Below are 26887 nucleotides of genomic sequence, written 5' to 3' on the forward strand. Positions count from 1 at the left end.
TATTGTTTCTTTATAGTATCCTGTCAGAAAAAAAATATGAAAGATCTACTTCTCTTTAAGATCAGATATAATCATTTGATTTAATCAAAATTTTAAAGAGTTCGTGGAACTTTGAAATAGAGCTTTTATATTTAGAATAGAGCTATTATGACGCTTATGTATGGAATGAATCCTGATAATTGATTAGATTAAAAAGTTTGTTGTTTTTTTTTCTTCTTACCATTCTACGGTACCTCCTTTTTTCTGAGTAGAATGAACACTGTGACCTTTCAATGTACTGAGAGCTTAATTCTTTTTCCTTTTTCTTTTTGTTTGTTTGCTTGCTTTGTTTTGTTTTGACTCAGGTTAGCCACTCATCAGATTAAGGGTTATATACATTTAACCCGTTGAAGACGAGTTCCGAGTATACTCGGGCAGGTGTCTATGGGAAATGTGTGTAGAAGCAAAATCTGCCCGTCCTCAATGGGTTAACTTAATGGTGCGTGTGAGATGTTTCAGACTGTTTTCTCACAACATCGACACAGGATATGCAACAAAATCAAAGTCATTTGCATAATATGCAGGTCAGAAAAAAAAGGTGGTAAAACTGAAAATCCACAGATTTCAAGCTGATGAGGAATGGAGTAAAACAACAACAACAAAAACTAACCACAACAAACGAAAAAAAAAAAGTTTCATTTATAATCAAGCATACAATAGAAAAATGTAACTCCTCACTAATTTTGTGATAGTTTTCATTTTGCTGGAAAAGCAATTCACATGAGGACAAAGTGTCTAAGAAGTTGATACTTGAAAGTTATTCATATTGTTACACGTAAAGCCTGCCAGGCTTTTAAAAAGGGCCAAAAGTCTATTAAAGTCTATTGTTAGTAGGTGTGGGAGAGGTTGATGATGAGGATAACTCATATACATACATGTATTGTATGTGAACCATTAATTTATGGGTCATGAAACTTCTATAAATTGCAACTGGCATTGAATGCATTATGTACAGACAAAACCCTTTGAATGCAGTTTACTTAATAGAAAACCAAAACCCAAAGAGCAATGCGGATTGAGTGAAAGCAGCAACATTATTAGAACACATCAGGGAAAGTTTGAGGAAAATGGGACAATCCATGCAAAAGTTATGAATTTGGTGTAATAATGACTGGATAAGGAGACTGCTTCAGTTTATGACATCATGTGTGGACAACAATATGAAGAAAATATTAAGAAAATTTAACATACTTTCTTTTTTCTAGCTTAATGAAAGAGCCCTTGACTAACCTCTTTCAGTAAGCAGGGGGAATTATATTAGCCTTAACATATGTCGGTAACAAGTTGATGGAATGTATGATTTTCATGAAAAATGAATTTTTGTGGAATTCTTCTTTTATTTTCTTTATATTGTTGCCCACACTTGACGTCATAAACTCTAGTCGTCTCCTTATCCAGTTATTACAACACCAAGACTTTAAAAATTCAAAATTTTTGCATTGATTGTCCGATCTTCATCAAACTTTCGCTGATATGTTCTACTAATGTTGCTGCTTTCACTCAATCCATATTGCTCTTTTGGTTTTGGTTTCCTTTAAGGAATCCGGGCTTCTCACGAAATTTGTGAAAGTTTCATGCAAGCGAAAATGTCTGGTTTTACAGTATGTGTATAGAGTAGGAGTGGTGTAAGGTCAGACTCAAGGTCAGAGGTCATTTTTAAATGTCATTGTCTTTCTTCAATTGTACAGTATGTCCCCCAAAAAAATTACAATCAGAGATATGTGGATTGTTGTAAAGCATGTCATGAGTCTGATTCTTCCAAGTTGAAATAGCACTTGGATGCTCTTGGAACTGCATATTAAAGTGTGAACACAATAGACAGAACTTGGAGGGAAGAGATTCCTGACATGCTCTACAAAATTCCTCATTTCTCTTTGACCACTGAAGCAAATCGAGTGGGGTTTTCTGTAAGATGTGGGCAATGAGTTGTAGTTTTATACCCTGATGTTGTATTTTTGTTGATTGACTAGTTTTAAAGTTATTGTTGCAGAGGGTACCGTTGTAATTTTTTGTTGGGAAATATATGGTATGAAAGGCTAGTAAAGAATGTCATGTGTATTTTCATACTTTGTCTTCTACCATGTTGTTGCCATTTATTATTTCGTGAAATACAATAGATAGTTTGAATATGAGGTGACTAGAAGAGGACATTATTCAGTAAATGCCCGAGTGAACTTTTCCGACATAGTCTGCTGTTCTGTTTGTTGGAGTCGTGTACCAGATCAAGCATCCATACTGTTTTCATCGTGTCATAATGTACACTACGTTTCTGTTTTGCAGTCCCCAATGTTACTCACGCTGAGTGTGTTTCAAACATGAACATTACCATTTTTTTTTTTTTTTACATCTTAGAAATTGAATGGAGTGACTGCTGAAGCCACTATATCCACTCAACACTCCCTCAGTGTCAATTTTTAAAAAGAATCTCAAAAAGTTTCCTATAGTCTTAATGACCTCGCCACTGAGACGATTTTACCTTGTACAGCGCATTGATCAGTTTGATTGGAAATGCCCTGTGCAAACATCTGTTTATATATATTATATTGTTACCATAGGAAGGGCAATGTAAGCACTTCTTTCCCCCTTTCTCTTTCGCAGATAAACCATTCCCATTCAATGTTCAAGTCGTTCTCTCTTTTTTTGTGTGTGTGATATTGTCATGTCTGCAGGAATCTGATTGACAATGAGGAATAAGTTCATTGACTGATTCTTTGCACCACTGCCCCGCCTTGGAATGCTGACAAAACTTGGAAACTGCCATGTCTACACCGCAGCACCCCCAGCGTAATGGACTAGTGTGCTTTCTTGCTGGAGTCCTCAGTATGGAAAGCTGTCTGACGTCGGTGTATGGCAAGCCGTCCTGTGTCACCTTCACTTTCCAGCGGAACTGTTTAAGAGGCAAATGAGGTGCTCATTTGCTCATATGGGAGTTTCCAGGAATCATGTCAAATGCCAAAATTGTAGGAAAAAGAAATGAATATATATATTCTCTTATTCTGCTCGATAAATGATGGCGCTCTGTCAGCTTCTTTTCTATCATTGCAAAAGTGTGATGAAAAACAGCAACTTGACTTTAACAACCTCAATTTACTTTCAGAGGCATTAACAGTGAAGATGTTTGATTCATGTTTTGTGGGTCTTTGAAAGTCTCACACGGAGGAAAGCAATTTGCTTGCATTGGATGTATTTTTGTTTTACGTTGTAATTGTGAGATGGATCAAGTGCATGTCTATGTATGTGCCGAATATTAGGTGAATGCTGTATGATTTACTTCTTGTTTAAATGTATGACCTATTCAAGCATGCTGGGTGGGGTGTTTGTATGGCACATGGGCGGATAGGTATTGCAAACTTCAAAAACTTGCAGTGCCATTAAGGTTTGTAGTCACTTTGTCTAAAATCAGTTGGTCTTATTCCCGAACCATCAAGCAGCAATACATCTAAAACCATTTGGTTTGCTATCAATTTAGTCTAATGGCCATTTGGTGTAATGATCACTTGGGCTAGTATCCGCCTTGGCTAATTTTCATTTCATGTCATGAAGAAATGGTTAATGAAATGGTTGAATTGCCATCTAGTCTACTTAGACGTAGACTAGGCGTTTAAAACCAAGTAGATATAAGACAAAATTGGGCATAGCCTGAGTGGGTGATTAGATGAAATCGTAATTAGGCCAAGTGGCAATAAGACCAAATGGTCATTAGAAAACATATTTTAGATGAAAGTGGGGCAGAATGTAAGGGGTGGGACCAGGTGGCAATATATCCTATGTGGTACCCTACTGTGCAGTCATGTTTTATGGAAGTATTAGGGACATGATTTGACAGATTATTTCTCTTCATTTTTTTCTTGTACTGAGATAGAAAAATGGTACATTTTGACAAAGGACAGTAGAAAGTGACAAGCAATGTTTGCTGCAAATCATGATATGCACCAAATTATTCAAGATACTATGGTGATGCTTTTTGCTTTTTTATTAATGCATGCAAAATGAAAGTAAAAAAAAAATAAACCCACAGTGATGAGGATAATGTTTCACTCCTAATTTCATAAGGAATGTCCCTTTTTTTTTTGCCATAAGCAAAGATGTGGGCAGTGTGTAGAAATGTATCCCCAGTGGAGTTCTTCTGTACCATTGACATTTTGAGTATAATTACGCCATTTTTTTCCCCCAGTCATTTGATCTGTTCAGTAATCTACCGTGAAGACAGGTTCCCTTATAGATATTTGTGTCAGCTTCCATCGTCATAAAGATAAGGTTATTTCTGCATGACATAGTTACATTTGTAGGTTGATATTGCTTGATTGAATTAGACTCAAAAGAACAGTGAGTCTGACTTTTTCTTTTCAATATATGAATGGAAATTGCATTTTGCTTTATTGTATACCCCCCCCCAAAAAAAAATGAAACTTCAAAAGACAAATGAGATACTATGTCCTGTAGTTCATCAGCCTAGTTCCAGCTTTTCCAAATCATGGTTGCGCGACCCATTTTCCCACAAAATACATGCATACTGAATACATTCACACATGTGCTTACACATTTTATACAGATATGTGCTTACTACGAATGAGCCAATTATGTCAAATTATGATGCTGCCGACATGTGCTGATGGCATCGTTTCAAGATGAAACATAGTGCTGAGGGTCATTTCTCCGTTAGCAGTGAGTAAAAACTTTAAACAGAGAAAGTGGGGCGCATGTGGTCACACTTTTACAAGAATATGTGCAGTTCTCTCATATCTGTTTCAGTTATTCGAGCCATCAGGTAGGGAATGAAATACATATGGAATGTTTTTCAGCAGATTTCGGCTGTCATGCTTTTACAAGAATGTCTGCAGTTCTCATATCCGTTTCAGTTTCGATTCAAGCAGGTATCTAGGGAATGGAATACAAATATGGAGTGTTTTCGGCAGATGGAATTTAGTGGAAGTTCAGGGATCCAAATGAGATTTTTGTGGGATTTCGATCAGCATGTGGCATTCATGATCAGCATAAAGCAAATGTCGGTCATAGTTGAGTCTGTGTTTTCTATCCATGTGAAAGACGGGGAAAAAAATACTTGATTAGATTTCCTTTGTAGTAAGAATGTAGAGAAATATTTGTATTCTTTTCTTCATCTTGGTGCTTTAATTTGCCATCTTGTGGGAGCCTGTTTAATTGTGTGGTTAGAGTCATGTATTCACAAACTTGAACCTGTCGGTGTTCCCATGTTTTCTTCCTGGTAGTTCCGTCATCTGATTTTAATAGCAAAAACAACTTTGATTTCTCAAACTGCTGATTTTGGACCTGCTGCTGATGCAGCCAGCATGCATGGATGTGAATTGCTCCTTTACAGTGTATGTGGGATATGTAACGAAACAATGGATAGTTTGTTTTATTGCGTGCCCCAGAACAATGGTTGGATTGTTCATTGTTTGACCACCAAAGCAGCAATGTTACGGAAGCAACAAATCAGAACTTTCCTGTCACCTTTTGTGACATAGTTAAAATCGGTCCCTCCTGTTTAAAACCTGGGGTGGCAATTCCGTTATTAGATATTGCAGTTATGTAGTAAAAATATATCACCTTTTGCAAAATGTATGTGGTTATCTCCTGTCACAAAAAATTGAGGGGATCTTGTGTGAAATATGTCATCTGTTAGGGATGGGGTTTGTGAAAGAATCAATACAAACAATTACTCTCCCCATGAATGAATGAAATGCAAATTGACATCATTGTGTGTGTCATGGGAATGGCTTTGCTGGACTAAAAATGAGGGATCCTGTGTGTTGCCTGCAGCCTTTCCTCATACCAAGTGTTGTGAGCTGTGCTGTGGACCGTCCCCTCGTGATCTCATGGGCATGAATAGTGAGATTTCTTGCCATTCGCGAGGTAGCTTTGAGTGCTGGTATGTCACAGCCATAACAATAGCTAACCTGAAATTTGTCATTCTCATTGTAGTACCCTCCTATTACATGTGTGAGTACAGTGTGGCATTTCAGGCCTAGATGGATCCGGTGCCAGTTTGTATACAGGTTGAATGCCTCACATTAGGTGATTTCAAGTCCGGTGCTAATGCTAGTGCTAGTGCTATCTCAGCACTAGCACTGGTGATAAAACTGAACTTGAAATCAGTCAGTGTTAGGAGGGTGACCTCAAAATTATGATGTATTTCAGGTAGGTGGTGTTGGACCCGGTGTTGAATGTTGTCTGCTGAACCGAGGTCCGCCGTTTGTGTTGGCGATTTACGTACTTTTTCCCTATTGGCCAACACGATCCTTTAGAGATTATCTTCATTGTTATTTCAAGTTCGGTGCTGACATTAGCGTTGCTGTGCAAGACCCACATTCACGTCCACAAGTGATCTATGTTGTACATGCAAAGTCTATGCTAAGCAGTGGTCACCCACGTGATGTACATAAACACTCTAGACATGGCTACAGAGATCTGAGCTTGTGAGCAAAGTAAAGATCGTTGTATCTTGGAGAAGGGATGAAATTTGTGGCATTTTAATCCGTCTTCCTCATTATGTGTCTCGGACTGTAAAATATCACGACTGCATCTTTTAATATTTGACTTTTGCTATGTGACATCACTGTCTTTTGTCGCGCACTTCGTGCAGACTTTGTGATAGTTAGATGCCAACATCTAGTGTTAGAGATTGATTATGGTGATCAGTATCATTGCGTTTATCTGACTGTCATTGTTGGAGCTCGATATAAGGCAGCTGTTTGGAGATAGCACTAGGCACTAGCACCGAACTTGAAATCACCCGTTGGTAACATACAAATACAAATACAAAACACAACGCAGGAAACATCCACAGTTTATGTCTGTTTGTTGGATTGTTCCGTACTTTAACAACCTTCTGCAGAACAGCTGGTAAACAAGTTAGACTGACTCAAAAAAGAAAGTTGGGAAGAAAACCGAAGCGGGATATGAAAGTGGAAAATTAGTCGTAGCTACGAAGTAGATGTCATACTACCTTCAGTAGGAGGGTCTGGTGAAAATTTGTTTTGACGTTGACTGTCCCTGCAGGAAATTGCATTCAGGTCGAACAACTGGATAAGAATAATGAGGGAATCTGATCTGTAATGTTCGGTTACGGTACAGACTGTTAGCTTGGAAATAATTGCAGGGTGTGTGGATGTGCGTGTGAGTGTGTGCGTGTGTGTGTGCGTGTGTGTGTGTGTGTGTGTGTGTGATTGCCGCCAAAATGTCCTTGCACTCTGGTACGTTGAAATTGATGAGCTGTCAGCTTGGCAAACATTTTTCCGCCAAAGGGAGAGAAAGAGTGCGCCCTCGCAATCAATCTTCCCCCTTGCCACTGTGGCCACATCAGCGTGGCCAATCGTAATATGTGTCAGGTGTGATTCTCACTCTGCCATGATTTCACATCGTTAAAGATAGCAGCCATATTTTTGTATTCTTTTAATATAGCCAGCACAATCCAAGTCCTTAGACAAATCTTTCTCTGAACAGCAGTTGTTGAAGTCATTCGATTCTGCTATGTACCCGCCTCCCCCGCCCACCGCACAGTCTGTAAGAAGCATTTTAGTTTGTCAAATTTGCCCTCCAGTTGTAGAAGAAAATGATGTTCTGTATGTATATTTATAGTTATTTCATCTCATTGAGTGCTCATTGGGGAAATCTGCAAGTTATCATTAGTAAAATGTGCAGATGATGTGATATGTCCAGAAACTCTAATCCTAGTATTGCAGAGTGCTTGTACTTTGTTAAAGGAATTTTTACTTTCAAGTGTCACTGCATTCATCGCCCTTGGAAATCCAACACTGTGAAGCTCAACTAGGACAAGAAGCTACCTTTAATCACCTCTTTGCTCTGTCACCTTCTCCTCTCCCCCCCCCCCCCCCCCATTCGACAGCCAATTTAGCAGTGACTTTGTTTATTTGTCAGACCACACAAGAATAATGGGTCCACCTGTTCGAGGCAAGATCAGCAAATTTATGTACATCCCATATCCCTCCACACGTTGGCTGCACGCTCTTTGTTATAGTTTTTATTTCCTGCTCAAGACTTATGAAATATATCATTTCTTTGTGAAAACACAGCAGGGTGTTTAATGAGGTATACTTTTGATTATAAGAATGAATTGCTGCTGTGCCGCCTTCTCATTAGAACGTTCAAATAACTGCGAAAACAGACCCCATGAATATTGCAACTGTTTGTGCATGGACTTTTATGGCTTTGAAATCATTTATTGCATTTGAAATAGGGTAAAAGTATGTCCCGTGACAAAAAATAAAGTTAATTAAAAGATTTGAAAGTGGCTGTAAATTAAAGAGAGAGTGAAAATAACACATGCCAGAAATAAGATTCTATATACCCACAGCCTGTCAACCAAAGGGCAGAACATTTAAACCTGGAGGCCTGAATTCACAGAGGCAGTTTCAATTTTGTTTTTAATATTGAGTGGATTATGCAAATTTAGATGGCATGAAACTACTGCATGTATCAAATTTGCGTAACCAACAGACATCCAATGTTGAAGAGTTTGACAAGGGGCCATAATGTCACAGATTTTTCTGGTGTAAATTTCTGCTTAAATTCGGTCTATGTTGTCAAACCTGGTGGGCTTGTGTGGAGTGAGTAAACCATGAATTGATTTTATGCCAGTTCCTGTGTCCGTGGTTCAGTAAGTGCTGAGACTGTGTCCAGGCACATACCATGCAGCATTGTGCCATCATTATTTATGTACTTACCACAGTTTTGTTGGAAAAGAAACATTTTTTGTGAAAAGAATTAAAAAGAAAATAAAAAGACAATTTGTATGAGCAATTGTTATCTAAAGCTTTCTTTCGTAAACCGAACAAAAAGAAAAAACAACAAAAACAAAACATCAGCATAGATACAAGTACAATTTTGTGTCTGTATTTTCATAGAATAACAAAGACATTTGTATTGCACTTTCATGGCAGTTGTGATTTAGTTCTGCATTTGTTTGTTTGTCTTTTGTTTTGTTTTGTTTTTTTGTGAGATCTATCCCACGAGAGTTGAAAATGCTATAAGTTCAGTTTTCGGGCATTGTCTGTCACAAATGTAATCGGGCAGCATTTGGTTTGGCAAAGGAAACCATGCGTAGCGTAGGCTGGTAACACATTCTTCACTTGAGAATAATGTAAAGGTACAAATCATCGCAGAACGTTGTTGCAGCTCATTAAATATGTGGTGCCTGGCAAGTTTATTGCCTGCTTTCAGGGTCCTTGAGGCACTTTAAGATGCATCTCTGAGGAATTTAACTTTATGGATGAGATCTTTGATACCACGACAGAAAATCCCTCGGGTGCTTACATGCCTGTCAAATCAAGTTCACTTGTGACTACTTTTAGAAAGCGAGAAAAGTTAGTGGCACTAAAGGACATTCTTCTTAAGTACTTTATGATACCATGGGGATTACTTCTCTTTAAGCAGTCAAGGATGTGCATTAATGTGCTCTGTTATATTTGAATTTGCATTTAAAGAAGCCTTTGCAGCACACTCTGAAGAAGAGTTGCAATTATCAGTCTTTGCTGTGAGAGGTAAGAGATTCAAGGGTGTTTTTTTGTAATGCCTGCTGTAGTTTTCTGAAAGCATTGGTGTCAACGCGGATGGATGACTCGCATTCTAATTCAAGTTCACCGAGATGGAATGATTGTCTGATACGGTTTGAGGATAAAGCGAAAGTGATGGCAGTATTCGAGAGACGCTTTGTAGTTTAGATTCGTTCGTGAGAGATAAAGTAACATTGAGATTATGCATAGATTTATAATACTGAGAATCAATTGAAGACATTTGGCAGACCAATTTTTTAAAGCAATTTGTAGAATGTTACCACCCCAACCCAATATTTGTAGGAATTGGTGAACTGAGCTTCTCTTGTCTGTATTAAAGGACTCTCGTTTTGTTTCCTTTTTGTGTGTGTGTGTGTGTCTCTCCCTGTCAGTGTAATTAGGCTCAGTTGGCATAAGCTCAAGTTGCTTTCCTATTACCAGATACAACATACATGAGAACCCTCCACTTAGCTATCCTTATATTTGTTTTTTTCCTGCCAGTATGAAGAGCTTTGCTTGAACAGAACTCAGATTACTGTCCATCTGATCGCAAACAAGGAAAGACCCAAAAATGTCCATCTGCTTGCAGGATCTTTCAGCCACTACAAACCTGTGCTGCACTTGGAAATGTTTGGACAGGTTTGAATTACTTTTCAATCAGTTAAGAAGGTAAATAGCCCTTCAGTGAATGACACCCGACTGAGGAGATATTCCCCCGGTGTGAATGAGCCATTACACTTATATTTTACCAATCCTCCTGGGATTGCAAAGCTAACATTACCTAATTGGTATGGGACGTCATTACAGTTTTGCGATACTGTGTTACACGTTCCATCATTCCAGACGTGACTGAAGAGCTGTTTGTATGAAACAAAGCCTCGTCTTGAAGTGCCAGGCCTTTTGGCGACACAGTTTTAACTAGGTAGAGCTCATGACAACTTGCACCCTTTAAATGTATTACTTTGTTTTGTTTTCTTTTGTTTTCTTTTATTTTCTCTTGTTTTATTTTGTTTTGAGAACAGCTGCAAGCATGAAACATGGTGTGTGTCTGTGTTCTATTTTCTTTTTCTGGTAATGTAGCTATCTCTCTCTGTTGTTATCGCAAGAGTCATCAAAATTAAGAATGGCATTATGACATTAACTTTATAGAAATTTCAAGTCATGATATTTAGTTCCTAGGATTTTATTCGGAGGCACCCTGACGCCAACACAAGCAAACAAGAATAATTCGAAAAAGGGGAGAAATATTCATGTTTTTTTTGCGGCCAAAGCAGAAGATAGCAGTGTTTAGGTTTTGGCTTATGCTTTTGAAAATGTTAAGAGAGCTAGGGCAGGGGTGCAGATGTTGTGTGTTGTCCCTTTAGGGTGACGTCTAGTTTCTATGGATATGTCGAACAATGTTCAGCCGTCTCATCGTGGAAATGCCAAGTTGTGGCTATAGCTTGAAGATGATCTGTCGTCATGGCAATGTACAGTCGGTCGTTTATCTGTTTACGTCTCGCAGACATCAACTGTCACCTCAAAAGATTGCAAAGATGACAAACCACATCTTGGGAGTTTGAAATGTGCATTATGCATGTAGGGGGGCGGGAATACACATACAGTTGCAGGGTGGAGCCACGCTTGAGCCGTGTTGGGCATTAGACAAGTAATTGGATTTCATAGCAAAGACAGTAATCGGCTTTGTTAGAAGGAATTTGTTGTTTTGTTCATCAAATTTGTGAGATTGTGCGCCACAAGTCAGCAACATGTGGCAGATGAGGCTTCACAGGGCATTACACACAGACACCATATTACCTTGGTCACCTACACATTTAAAGCGGTTACAACTGCTTAAAGGTATAGGTTCATGGGTTGCCACCGGACAGACTGCCCCTTGTCGTGCCTCTAGCCACATGTCGATGGGTCATCAGTGACCATTGCAAGACTCTCATCATCATCCATGTCACACTGGTCACTTCAAAGTTTCATGGCTTCTCTTTGCTATCTCTCAATGAATACCCCCAAGGGCTGCTGGGTTTAAACGAGCGCAACGACTTACACTGGCCCCCCTCCCCTTTTCTCCATCCACAAGCAGCCAGGAGGTACTTTTCGAATGCACGCAAGACCAGTGATGTGTCTAAACTTTGCGTTTAGGTGCGGTGGAAGGTCATAAAATATTTGTACCCTGTCACATCCCGAGATGTGAACAAACGGCCCCGAGGAATTGCGGAGCAATGATGCAGCCAGTGTGCATGGAGGATTGAGTCATGCATTCTTTTAGGGGCATTCCTGTCCTCATCTTTAATTCAGCTGGCTTGCGGTTCACTTTGCGGCAGTACAGGTGCCATATTTGGCTCTTGATCGTGCATAGTGGTTAAAAAAAAAAAATCTTCATGTGTTTGATACAGTTTGGAGACACACCCGTGTCTTGATACTGACGTACACAACTTTTTTTATGTCAACCAGAACAGAATATTTCCTTCTGTGTGTCTTTTCTTCTTTTTTTTAAAGGGGGGGGGGGGGGCGGGGGCGAGGGTTCTTATACACTTTTGGGTATCCTTGTCTTATGGTAGTGTGGTAGACTGGGGTCCCAAGGTTTTTGTTGGGTCAGATAGGAATCAATCTTGATGTTGTATGGACATGCAAGATGTTTATGGCATTTCAGACTGCCTCACTTTTTCTATAAATAGGAAAGACACAAGCAGAGTAACTGAAGTGACCATATCACCTTGTGCCCAAATTAAATCTGTCAGAAGACGATGCATACATTTGCATGGTTGCCTCCGATGTCGGTCTTGCCATGCTTGTCGAAATTTACACTTTCATGGGGTCGTGACGGCGACTTGTTGACAAATACTTGAGACCCCCAAGGGAGGAAGGTTGCGATGATATTAGCTTCCTGCATAGTCTCCATCCACATCATGATTTCTTGACAGGAACATAATTTAATGCATGTATTACAACCAGAAACCTTCAACCTACTAGTATTAGGGTGCTAAGTAAAAATGAAATACAGTGCACTCCCGTTATAACGAAATGCTCGGGACCGGCAGTTTTCTTTCGTTATAACGAAATTTCGTTATAACCGAACAAATACAATAACGAAAACAAGGAAGCCAAGCATATATGATATTCTGTTTGTTGAATACTCGTCATACACTGGAAAGCCATGTGAACAGTGAAACAAGTATTTATTCAATTGCAGATTATTGTATTATAATAGCGCAAGTTCCCCTTGGAAACTGTGCGTGACACACCAAGCGAACACACAGTGATGTGACGCGTTCGCCCATGCAGAGACGCTATGAATGCTTGTTCCGCTACGTATTTTCGAAAGCGATCCTCAGTTCGTTATAACGGAGCACATTTCTTTTGTTTTTCTTTGTCAGTGGCCCTCGAAAAAGACTTCGTTATAACAAAAATTTCGTTATAACCGTGTTCGTTATAAGCGAATTTTGTACCATTGACTTTAATGGCAATAATTTTGGGACCAGAAGTTTTACTTCGTTGTAACGAAATTTCGTTATAACCGTGTTCGTTGTAACGGGAGTGCACTGTATGGCTGACTGTAAAATCTGCATCAGTCTCTCACTCTTTCTATCTGTCATATCTGTCAAGTCACATCACGTCAAATGACTGTCTGCTTCGTGCCAATGTGGTGTTACACTTTCCTCAATCAGACATGTTATCTGTTTCTTTCATTGGCATTTTTTAAAACTCAGTCTGGTACTGCAAAATCTGTAGGCATCTGATAAGTTTAAGGATTCTTTGAAAAAAAAAATATCAAGGTTAAAGAGATTATGTGTGCAACTAGTTGTTTGAAGATGAGATTGATTTACATGTTGTATTGTCAGCAGTGCTTTTAGTATGTGAGCAGTCAATTTTATTGCTCTGATGTTTGATTTCTGTGGAAATGTTAGGTTTGCTGTCTCATCCATCTGCCATCTAGGGGAATTGGGAATTGGCTTTGCCTATAAGGAGAGAGAGAGAAAGAGGAATGAATGCATGAATTCCAGGTAATAAATTCACTTCCACTTCGAGAATTCTTGCAGTGTTGAGGTTCAGTGCATACAGTCTAATAATGGATTTGATGGCAAACAAAAATTCAGTGCGAGAAAAAAAAAATCGGTGAGTGCAGTTAGTGCAAGGATTGAAGATCCAGCGAGAGTTACATATTTAGGTTACTGTAAAAGAATTCAAGAATGTGGAAAAAAAAAGAGTAAAAACCTCTGAGAGTTTGGGGGCTAAATGAGGGACCATCCTAAGTGCAAAGTCCACATTTTGAACAAGAGGTGATGAAGCATGGAAACAAACATGGAAATGTTAAAGGATGTCCCAGAGGTGATGAATTCCTTAAAGTGCATCTGGATGTGGGCAAAAAAAAGAGATGATAGAGAAAAAAAAAGGAGAGAAGATAATGGGACAGTGTCCTTGTGAGCCTAGATTGGTGCTGGTATGAACACACACCTGTCGTGTGCCTTACCTGTGGACCATCTGGAGATGAGATTATCGATTGCACTAACTGTCGGGAGAAGATTTCTGTGCGCCTCGACTGCCCCGCTCGCGCTCTGAGTGACGAAATGGGAGACAGTTACCATGGCGCACACCAGGGGGATTCTCAGCCATTCAGTCGACCGTTGTTGGGCATGTAGCCTAAATCAATCCTGTCTCTCTTCCTTCATCCCATGTGGTTTTTGTTTTCATCCAAGTTTGTTTATTCATGTGTTTCTGCACTTTTTTTTTAAACACAATACCTTGTACTTTGCGTAAGAAAAAAAGAGAGAATTCCTAAATGTCAAACATTCAAGCTGGTGTCGGGCATGGTGAGATGAGCTCGTCTATCAGTGTATCGAGGCATTCACAGCAGAGGAGAATTGTGGGGCCGCGTAGAAATCTGCCTAAATTATGCAAGATGTAATGGTATTGGTATCCCAGTGTTTCTGGCCAAGTCTGTCCCATTTGATGACAGAATAGTATTAAAGCAAGGTATATAGGAACTGTTGCGTACAAAATTAGGCCACATAGCATTGTGGAAGCAAGGTATATTGTAAATTCCTATTAGATGTTGTATAGAACTTTGGCCATATCTGGGAGAGTAAACTTATAATGGTGTGATATGAAGTGAAGGAGTATAACCACAAATACTAATCACAGTGATCAGATCAAAAATAAAGATAGACGTGTATGAATATAATCACCCTGCTGGTGTACCCAAATAAAGATAGACGTGTATGAATATAATCACCCTGCTGGTGTACCCATTCATTCAATATTATGTGTAGAAGTTTTGAAATTATGAAATAATATTTGATTAAGATATAAGGAACAATCTTATACTTCAGATCTATTCAGGCCAAGCACTATGGGCAAATTATACTTGTATTAATCCCAAGATGCCACTACATCCTGCTTCAAACAGTGCATAGTGTACTATACATCATATACTACATAGCAGTGAGCTTGTATAAGGAAAATACTATACGAAAAAAGATAGCTGTGAAAACTTGAGAAGTGTATTGGGAAAACAGGAGACTGTGTATTTTGTTTGTTTGGTAAAGAAGAAATATAATGTTGTTGCATTTCCAATAGTTTTTTTTTTTCCTGGAGCTGGAAAAGCTTTTATATACAGCAAATTATTAAAATCAAGATTCTAATATGAGATTCTCTGAAGCACTGCTGTAATTAAAAGCTCTACAAAACAAAGTGACTACTTGTATCTATTTGTCTGTGCATCGATGATAAGAGATTTGGCGTAGAGAGTGATAAAGAAGATTTCTGGCTATGCAAGGTATATTACAGAATATAGATATTACTTTTATTAGGAAGTTTATGTCAAAAGTTATTTTTGGTTGTGGTATTGTGTATTTCCTTGTACTACAAACTGCATGTCACACTTCATTAAAGTGGAAATTTTTACATTGCTGGTCAGGAAAATAAATGACACCACTTTGTTTGTCACTCTTGTTCTTTTTTCTTTTGTCCTTTCCTTTTCTTCAGATTGAGGATGCTACCTCAAAAAGTTTTAAGGACTTTATCTGTCTTGTCATGTGTCATAGAGCACTGATAAGCACGTCTTGCTTGTGGACACGTTTTCCATTGCGTTTCTGCTAGAGTATTTTGTTCTGTCTTGTTTCAATTTGTTTAGATTTTAGCCAGCCCTTTCAGCTGGCACTGCAATAGAAGATTTATGATGCTATGGAAAAGGGAATCCGAGCATGAGGTTGGCTTCATTGGTAGAGTCATTTACCCCCATCTCACGGAGGTCTCAGAAAGTTCACGTCAAATTACGCCAAGAAGTATGAGGATTGGACAATTTGTGGAATACAAGTATAAATGGACTAAATTTTTGTTGTTGTTGTTGTTGTATCCCTCCCCTTACTATTAGTACCTCTGTAAGCCATATAATAATACTGTTTAGTTTCTGTATTTGTTCTTTTTTTTTCAACAGTGATCAATTCAAAGCTTATTTACGTCGATGTAGGGTATTTTGTCAATCAGTTACAAATAATGCTGGGTTTTGTTGGTTTACCTCTCATTTCTTATCCATAAGATCTTGTGGTTTCGAGCACCCGTTCAGTGCCGGGGTGTATAATGATGCAACTATGAACCCAAGGTACACAATCCTTTATATTCTTTAACTGATTGTTCTTAGTCAATGGCTGTGCTTGTTTAGCTTTCTTTTTTCTTTCCCATAAAGGGAAGACTTACCCTCTGCATCAGAATTGCATGGGGCACTATTTATTTTAGGAGTGTTAAGTTGATACAGGAATAATTTTGCAGGTAAGCTTATGATCAAATGTCTAAGGGTTTGGGGATTTAGGATATTTACGCTAATTTAGGAGGCTGTATGGAAGGGAAAATATCTAAATCTGCATTCGATGCATGCAGTTGAAATGGTTGCATTTGATGTCAAAATAGACATTTTTAGGGAGTTTGATGAAAGTTAAAAGAGAAAACTTTTTTTCTAACCCTGTGCTTGTTTTCAAAATGCTTTCTTTTATTCTTGGGCTTTTTTCATGAGAGGATGGGCCATTTGGTAGTATGCTAATTTAGTTACCAAGAAAGGTCTGTGTGTAACATTCTTTTTTTCTTTCTTTCTTTCTTTCTTTTGGGTGACGCTATATTCTAGAAATGTATTTGATTCTAGATGGACTACATTACTTTGGGCACAAGTCCTGATTTGCCCTTAGTCCCATGCAGTCATATTAAGCTTTGGATAAAGAGGAAGAAAATGTACCTTTTTCTTTTTTTGGCAATGAGCTGAATTAATTTGTCATTTGTCCCCAGAAATGGAGAGACGAAAATGTTCCGTACATTTGCTTCTAAAGGAACTTATATCACTTGTGAAATAAATTTTGATATGATTTGGACAACCGGATTATCTTGTTATTTTCATATTGTCTGTGTGTATTGCTTTTTTTCCCCTTTTGAGAGAGGAGATGGGAGTGTATTAAGTGCATCTATACTGGTTTGTTATGATGCTGGAAGCATTGTGTATTCAATTTATATTTTGTGTGTCTATTTGTAGCTGCTCAGCCTGGGCTCTTGATCAGTTGTTTACTCAGTATTATTCTGTCTGTCTTTCCATCCATTTGAACGCTGAGATGCTATTACCGCTTATATCCGGAGAATGCCCTTTTAGCATTAATGCAGGTGTGTGTAGCTCTCTGGTACATACTGCCAGATGTATGTTCGTGGATTATGTGTTCCCACCAACAGTAGCAGAGGAAGCTATAGTGTGTGTGTGTGTGGGGGGGGGGGGGGGGGGGCATCTCGGTAAATTGTGAGTGCTGTGGGCAACGAGACAGTGTGGTTCATTGTACAGTGGATGGGACCCTGCACTTTCTCAAGCAGAGCATTATTAAAGGGATGGGTATAGCATTGGTGGAGATGAGGATTGAGCTTTTAACTTTTTGTGAGATACTAAGAAACCACTTATGAGATATTACAGCGAATACCATTCTAAAGGGAATTCAAAGTTTATTTGATGAAAATCAGTTTTGAAATTGCTGAGATATACAAAAAACAAAGCAATCCTCATAAAAGGTGTGTGACACTGTCCCATCTTTTTTTAGTATCACTTTGTTTGGGATATCTCAGCCATTTCAAAACCAATTTTCATCAAATACATGTTGAAATCCTCTTGGAATGACATGTTCTTTCATATTTTGTGAGATCTTTCTCATTATCTCACCATAAAAAGTTTGAAACCTGAAGCCGGGTCTCATCCTGAACTATACAATTCCTTTAAGCAAGGTTTATATCTATGGACCTGTATGGAAACAAGCTTTGCTGATCAGGGTGTTACCACACCCCATGATGTGGAAATAAATACATCGTAGAAGATAGATTTACAAAAAATTTCATTTGTAATTTGTAGATTTACAAAAAATTTCATTTGTAATTTACAAAACAAGTAGTCCATAAATGTGTCACTCTGAGAGAATATAAGGAAGATGTGGATACTAATACCAGTATGTAGTTTCAGCCACAAAAGACTTGCAGTTGGGCATACACATTACCATCAGTACAGTGGTTAGTGTGAATGCTGTGAGCAAATTTGACAGCAATTAGGCAGGTAATTGATTGTCTGTTCAGTTGATTATAAACTTCATTCAACCAGGAGCTGTAGGTCTTATTCTATGCTTCAGTAGCTTTAACATAGTTGCATGAGCCCTTTAATTTTCTTTTGTTAGTGTAGTCAAGAAGTCTGTTGCCTGCGGTACTAATATTTGTTGAATGTTGAGAACGATTTCATGTCATCAATATGAAAGTAATCTACGTTCAATATCTAGGCCATGCTACAGTATACGAGAAATGATACCGAAACCTGCGTATCAGCATTATGAAGAAGCAATGCACATATGATGTTCTGGTTATTATCATTCTAGGAGTATATACATAATATATACACGCGCACACACACCTTTCAGAAACAGTGTATAGAAAATAACGTACTAAATGTCAGTTGTAAAGCATGGATCGTACAGTTATGGTTGAGACCTAATTCCAGGTTTCTAACATTTTTTGGTGAAATAATGAGAAACCTCTTATAAAATGTGAAAGAGCATGTAGTTCTATGAGGAATTCAACGTTTATTTGATGAAAATTGGCTTTGAAATGGCTGAGATATCAAAAAAGAGCGATTCTAGTAAAGTGTGGGACCCACACTTTATTACGATCGCTTTGTTTTACTTTGTTTTTGGATGTTTCAGTCATTCCAAACCCGATTTTCGTCAAATAAACTTTTAATTCCTCTCAAAATGGTATGTTCTGTAGTTTATCATAAGTGTTTTCTTGGTATCTCGCAAAAAGTTAAAAGCCCAATTCTCATCTCCACCAAAACTGTACTAGCCCTTTAATGTGATACAAAATACCTGGTAGGTGAAAGCATTTAGAAGACACAAAGTTGTCTCTTGTAAAGGTCTTGTGTCTCCTTTAATGCACTAGCATAATAATATGTCTCCCTAAGGTACCGTCCAATTGATATATATACAATTGTATATATATATATATATATATATATATATATATATATATATATACTGGCATCAAAAGACTTAACCACAACATGGCGGGCGGTGCAAGAACAGTAAATCTATTGACATCAAATCTTGCACATTAATAGACGTGGCCACGTGGCCACGTCTATTAATGTGCAAGATTTGATGTCATATATATATATATATATATATATATATATATATATATATATATATATATATATATATGTATAACGCGAGTAAAGAGGCGGTAGACGTTGCATTTGAATCCTCACAATTTGATTTTACTTCAAGCTTTCGGGCTCTGCCCTTTATCAAGACTGAGGACAAATCGGACAAAATACAAAACATGGATATCATATACAAAAAATAATGATGATCTCATTTGATTAAACGGCATAATGCATAACTGATAATGTCTCTCTCGCTCTCATATATATATATATATATATATATATATATATATATATATATATATATGAGAGAGAGAGAGACATAATTAGTAATGCATTATGCCGTTTAATTAGAGGAGATAAGAAATATTTTCTTTTAAGTCAAGAATGAGACCACTTCAAATATTCTGTCAAAATGCAGAAATTTGTGTTTTTACAATGCATCAAAATTCTATTTTCTGCCATCTCCAGTATTTTCCCTCTTTTTTTGTGTGCAGATGATAGAACAAATATTGATGACTAAAAAAAAAGAAGAAAGGTTGGTTCACCTTGCTAGCGACAGACTCATTCATCAAATCGGACAATATCTTGATATCAGAGGAGAAGATGATAAAGCTCTCATCGGGAGCGAATGCACGGGGATCGGGTCGGAGGAGAAACATCAGATAATTTATTACCGGATGCGTTGGCTCACCTGGGCAGCGCAGAAAGAGAGTTACAGCTGCGATGATGTCTATAAGTTAAAGGTCTTCTCACCGGGGAGGAGAATTGAAACTGGCGTTCCGGGTGCCCCTGTGAGCTATGAAGCACATGCTATGACAAGCCTCCGGAGGCATGCGTGGAGAGGTGACGGGCAATAGCCGGGGAGAGTGCGGATTGTCTTGAAGGAGAAAGGAGAACCATCTTAACCGTCGTGTTTCTCGTACTCCGTCTTACCAAAGGGTTATCACAGAGTAAAACTGGGAAAGCAGATAGGTATATGTTTCTTCTTTTTTATTTTTTATTTAAAACCTCACGTCACTCTTTGGTAACTCCTCAACCTTACAAGACAAGAACATCAACGTTTTCGAAAGCCCTACCCTTCTGCACAATTGATATTCTACTCATCTAGTATTAGGAAGGAGTACAATGAAGAAAGAGTAGGTCGATAATGATAGTTTGAGTATTTGATGAATTAACGATAAGATTTACTTCTTGGGAATACTTTGTTTTTTCCCCTCAGTGATTTTGTTTGTGATTCCATACAACACGTATTAAATTTACACAATCGCTTTTTACATGTCAACAAATCAAATATGTTAGATAAAACGTAGCTGAAAATATTTCACACAAATTCGATACCGAATTATTGTTATGAGGTGATGACGTAACATTGTGGAATCTATTGTTAAAACGGAAACTCTCCCAGCCCACAGGCACACGCACACGCATACACACACACTCACACACACACACACACACATTACATTATTTGCAATAGTTGCCTGTAGCAAACTAATCAAATACATTGTACATGTATCGAGCACTGAACTCGCTGACTCAGACAAGATGTTTAAACATTCCATGATTTCGTATCATGACCATGCATGTCGTACAGTCTAGATGGTCTTTCATCAATATTCTACGGACCAAGGAGTAAAACAGAGATAACGGGCTATGTTGAAATGACATCAGATATGGACGTTTACGACAAAAAGTGAGCAGGGCGAAGGCGATGTGCACTACTTTATCATTTTCTCAGTAAAAGCCTTCCGACGGCAAGAAAATAGAAGTATTTTTTTCCCGCCCCTGAGTGTGCCAGGAGGTATAAGTACGTTGCTGGGCTATCTGTATGTTCGTCCGTCCATCCGCCCTTTCCCAGATCATTGTAATCCTAATGATGATAATAATTAGGTCTTATTTACCCAGGGTATAGCCTCTTCAGTGTCGACACTGCTCTCAGAGGGCCCTGCCATTATTGCTACCCTATCATCGCGATTAAAAGAAAAATGAAATATCTTAAAACGATCTCAACAGGTGGATTTTCGTGAGACTCGGCTCAGACATGCTACGTGAATTTTAGATGTGCTGATTACATAGTTTGGTAAAAAAAAACTTCATCTTGAGAATTATCCCTTCGAATTGATTGTTAAATGTCTATGGTCACGATAACAGTTTCATTGAGATTTGGCTGAGAATGCATGTTTCTTGTAGCCATAGCTGTTGTCAAGTATAATTATTACCAAAGTAAAAGTACAGAAAAAGAATGTACACAAACACAACAGAGTCCTTGAGAAGAAATGACGTAATAAAAGATAAGTAATGGTCAAGGGTCACTGATTTGCGCATAACATCCTAAAAAATTAAATGGCTAGTAAATGACATAGACAAGAACACATTTGTCCATATCCGTGTTCATTGTTATTATATTCGTATGGTATATATATATATATATATATATATATATATATATATATATATAATTGTGTGTATATCATATTATATTACATTATATTACATTATATCTAAAGACTTATAAAAGTGTATGCGTGAGATAGGGCATGTTTGTGTCCATCATCATCCTGTTCAATACTGAGATGATTGCCATTAATGCATTTTATCTCTTTTGGCAGCCTGCAGAGGTACTTAAGTCTTTTTACTCCCATCATTGAATATCAGCGCTTTTGATTGTGCCTTGTAATACAGCTAGGCGAATCGTAATCGGTCACTTATAAAGAAATTTAAAGAATAAAAAAAGCAACAATCGCTCCCTGTCCACTTTTCACGGGTTTTTTTCTCTCTTGATTGCTTGTTTGCGCAAGCGATGAATATTAATTTGCTACCATCCTGAATCGTCCTATATTCATTAAACAGTGATAAGAGCTTCTATATAATTCCATGATATCATCGCCGAAAGTAAGAGGAAGTCATTTTCCTCCTCTCAAACGTTCTTTCTTCCTAAATCTGTGTCTGTCACCATGAGAATCATAATCAGATTTGAACGCCACTCAAGAGATAATTCCCATAGTCCCACGTGTGAGATTGCCTGGCGGGTTTTCACGTACTTCCTGTCTACCCGCTCTCATGGCGCACTTTGTCTGAGAGGGAGGCATACGAGGAGTCTGATCTAATTCACTAGGGTCCGGAAGGATGTCTTGAAGAACAAGTTAGATATCTTATCTCCCAGTATGCACTTTTCATTTTTTTTGTACTGAAGCATACACACAGTGACACCCACCCACACACACACACACACAAACTAATGTGTGTGTATAACTATTAATGTATATATATATATATATATATATATATATATATATACATGTGTGTGTGTGTGTGTGTGTGTGTGTGTGTGTACACACACACACACATACACCTGTATATACACTGGTATACATCACTCTAAAAATGAACTGGTAAATGAACATTTTAAATGTTGTCATTACGTTAAATTCAACGCTCAAAATGCTGAATTTACCATTTCAAAAAAATAATGGTTGTTCAACATTTTGATTGTAAAATGTAACATTTTGAGTGTTAACTGTTTAATATTTTACAAAATGTTGGAGGAGTGACAACATTTTAAGATGTTGATTTACCATTTTATTTTTTAGAGTATATGTATATACTCTTAAAAAAATCTTCTTCACCAACCACCGCGAAATCTCCGTTCATCGAACTCGCAAAAATCACGTCTACCTCGAATCAAGCATAGTTGGGGATCGTGCTTTTTCATACATGGGCCCAAAACTTTGGAATAGCCTGCCAAAATCTCTTCGACAAGCATCTTATGTTGATGGCTTTAAAAGGAACCTCAAGACCTACTTTTTAAATTTAAATTGACAATTGTTTACCTGTATGTATATATGTATAAATATTGTTTGTTTGTTTATTGTTCTTATTATCTTCTGTGATACTGTTGTAACGTGATACATTATGTACTCTGTTCTACAGCGCCATAAGTATCTTTTTAGGTAGAATGAGCGCGTCAGTGATCAAGCACTGTTTTCCTTTGGGTCATCAAACAATCAAACAAGTAGGCCTGTTTATAATAAGCACGACTATGCAATAATTATGAGGTATGTGATGCTTGATCGATTGATTGCTTGACTGTATTTCATCACGAATAAAAGCCTGCTTTCAGCTGTCAGCTGGTTTTCAGCAAGGCCGTGAATATTGATATAAAGCGTGTGTTCACAAACAGATTTACAATGAATGAAATGTAATCAGAAACGTGTAACATGAAAAGTATATACAATGAACAAAAGAAATCAAAATGAGAACTGAGGAAAAGAATCGTACAGAAATATACAAAGGTTTGAAAAATGGGCAATCGTTATATCACAGTGCAAACATATTAAGAGGCTTCAAAATGGTGGACGAGCGTTTAACGAGACACGGGGGGTGGTCAAATGAATTGACAGACCTATAATCTGTGAGCAAATATTTAAATGCAATGTATAAATACAAAATTAGCGCTTACATATGAATTGAATATGAATTGTTGCAATCATACCGTTTATTTTCTTGATTTCTGTTATAAATAATTTCATATCAGTAATTGTCCTAAGACTTATGGGGAGATCATTAAAGAGCTTAGAAGCTGAGTATGGTGCACTTTTTCTTAGAAAATGGGTTCGTGGTTTTTGGAGAACATAAGTGGCGTTATCGTTGCGGAGATTGTAATAAGACTGAGATCTACACTGAATCCTGGAAGACAGTGAATTGCTTGCCTCCGAAGAATTGGGGTAAACAATCATCATTATTTCTTTCTCTCAGTTAGTCGCTTAATTTTATTGATGCGGAGATTTGGAATCATCTAACAGGTGCATATGCAGAACGATTCGGGGACTAAAAAGGTCGCCACGCATCTTCCTACGACGATTATCCAGAAGGCAGAGTTCGGCCCGGTCACGAAAAGGGCGACAGAGAGGAACGTGAAAGATGAGGTGTGATTCGGTTTGGGGTATATTCTTTTGAGGTGAGATAAAAGAGGTGAAAGGAATGGAACTTGACCTAATCAAAATTGATGACGGAGAAGTGACATAATCGACACCGATGAAACAACAACAGCAACAACAACAGCAGCGGCAAAGGCAGAACGAGTTGCAAAGAAAGTGAATTTTATGGCCGCATAGACAGAGTGACTTTTAAATATTTATATTCAAGAGCAGTCAGCCCCATCTGTTGTACGCATCAGGGTTATGGTCCGGCCGTGTAAATTCGTGTCATTTCCCTCATGGAACACAACTCGGCCTATCCTTGCACATAACAGTGTATATATACTGAAGGAAAGCTTCATTGTACTCCCAGCGGGCATTCTTTCTCTTGATATCTACACCGGTTTTCGACCGTTATACACGCAATAGGCTCCGGGACATTGTGCCATTTACGATGCAATGAGATGATGCTGACAGATTTAAACCAATCCCTTTAAATTTGATGCGTTCTTCGCCGAAAGAAAAATGGCGATAGATGTGGCTTATTGATAATCAATAATGCATTAATTATGTCAACTTATACATTTCCGCGTAGCTGGAAAACGGGTAATTCAGATAAAGAGGTGTCAAGAATAAAGATATATATATTTCAGGTGTGATAACGGGATCCCCAGGACTGAAACTTATCGACATCTTTGGAGATTTACAGGCAATTCTGGAACAAGATGAACATAACAGGTTTCTCAAGGTTTCAAGCTATTTAGGCAAGGCATAATCGCATGTAAATTCTAAAGCTGGTATCTCACTGAGCGGCGAACGTTTGCGAACGTAGCGAATTTGGGAATTCGCCAGGGTTCGTAAACGCTTGCAAAAGGTTCGTTAACATTCGCAAGAAAGTTCGCAAACGGTTTTTATTGTCGCAAACAGTTTTTCTTGTCGCAAGGAAATTTTGAACATGTTCAAAATTTCTTTGCGAACCTTTGCGAATTTGTATTTTCGCTAATAGTTGCAAACATTCCCAAACATTCGCAAACATTCGCAAAACACAAAAAGAATTCGCAAACGGTCGTAATACGGTGTCGCTAACGTTTTTATATGATTCGCCACTGCTAGCGAACAAGACAGTAACCACATGGTTCCTATATATATATAAAAGCTTCTGAAACAGACAAAGTTCCACTCTAAGAAAGTTCTTGAAGCTCTTGACATCTCCATCATGATTGTATAATTACTTCAAAAGCTTTTCATATTGCTAAAGTCTGTCCTCTGCAACAAGCACTCTCTGAAGACTCTCTTTCTTTTCTTCTTCCTTTCTTTTTGTTTTCTTTATTTTATTTCTCTTATGCTGCACCTCTCTAAAAAAAGAAAGAGTGAAAATGTTCACTCTTGAAGGAATGAATCACAGAAAAAAGTGAGTTCTTAGTGAAATTGGAGTGAATTTTGAGTGAAAATGTCTATTTTCACTCATTTTGGAGTGACCTCAGGGATCACTCGAAAATCTTGGAGTGATCCCTGAGGTCACTAAAAAATTAGTGAAAATGAACATTTTCACTCCAAAATCACTCTAATTTCACTTGAAACTCACTCTCTTCTGTTATTCACTTCTTCAAGAGTGAACATTTTCACTCTTTCTTTTTTAGAGAGAATAGCTGTAGCAGCAGCCTGACAAAGCAGCTCTTCAAGGATAGCAACACCTTGAGCCTCTTCTTGGCAGAAATTTATTTCCATATCCTGGAAATCCATCTTGAACGGTTGTCACAAGAGATCTGAATTCAGTGGAAGGTTTTATGGGTCTTACTATACACAATCGCCTGGTACTTTCCTAGGTCCAAGAACATTCGCAAAATTGTCGCAAAAGATTTGCAAACAGTTGCTAATATTTGCAAAACTGTCGCTAACATTTGCAAAATTGTCGCTAACATTTGCCAACATTCGCTAATAGTCGCCACCTGTGTTCGCAAACACTTTCGCAAACATTCGCTAAAGTGTTGCTAATTGTCGCTAAACATCGCTAAAAGTCGCTAACTGTCGCTAATATCAGAAGCGAACTTTGATTTTTCGCAAACATTCGTCAGAAAATTTGGCAAATCTCAAATTCGCTACGTTCGCAAACGTTCGCCGCTCAGTGAGATACCAGCTTAAGACCCTCCAGACCTATTCAGAGAGGAACAAAGATGAAGCTGTTTATGTGCTATCGTTTAACTGTTTTCAGACAAAGCGGTCTCTTCGATTGAATATTACAAATGAATGTTACAACTAATAAATCGACAAGAATTGACTGGGATCGTGTTTATATACTACAAAGTATTTCTTCTTCAAATCACATTCTTACACCAAAGAGAAAATGTTCAGCTACAGGTCTGCCTACTGATCTCTTTAGGCATTCCCTGTGGAGATCAGTGCATGGTCTGCAGTAACTCGTGTCATCGATAACCGGAATTGCCTTCGTATGTACGCCTTGAAGATATCCACTGCTTTATTTTCATTAGTAGGGCAACGACATAAAGACATTACCAGAATTATATGCATATTTTAACTTTTCTAACCCAATAAAAGAATACTTGACTTGCCTCCTTTAGAACGTATTAGAGAGCATAGTACTACCTTTACCATTTGTCAGTGAAAATCGATTGAATGTCCACTTCTGGTTTAATAATGATGATGATGATGATGATGATGATGATGATGATGATGATAATTATAATAATAATAATAAGTAATGGTAGTAATAGTAGTAG

At 37.9% G+C, this 26887-nt stretch overlaps 1 protein-coding gene across 1 annotated transcript in view; it reads left to right on the forward strand.

The window, feature by feature from the left end:
• Window positions 1-3290, forward strand: part of LOC139741780 (protein PAT1 homolog 1-like) — a 90204-nt gene extending 86914 nt beyond the window's left edge. Inside the window, exon 17 of the mRNA XM_071652370.1 lies at window positions 2709-3290. Within this exon, the coding sequence (XP_071508471.1) occupies window positions 2709-2733 (25 nt within the window). The 3' untranslated portion in view covers window positions 2734-3290. The remainder of the gene's footprint in view (window positions 1-2708) is intronic.
• The last annotated feature ends 23597 nt before the right edge of the window (window positions 3291-26887 follow it).

The sequence above is a fragment of the Diadema antillarum genome, unplaced genomic scaffold (assembly GCF_040938485.1).
Source record: "Diadema antillarum isolate AM-2024a unplaced genomic scaffold, OU_Dant_1.0 seq00000953_RagTag, whole genome shotgun sequence".
Classification (NCBI taxonomy): Eukaryota; Metazoa; Echinodermata; class Echinoidea; order Diadematoida; family Diadematidae; genus Diadema; species Diadema antillarum.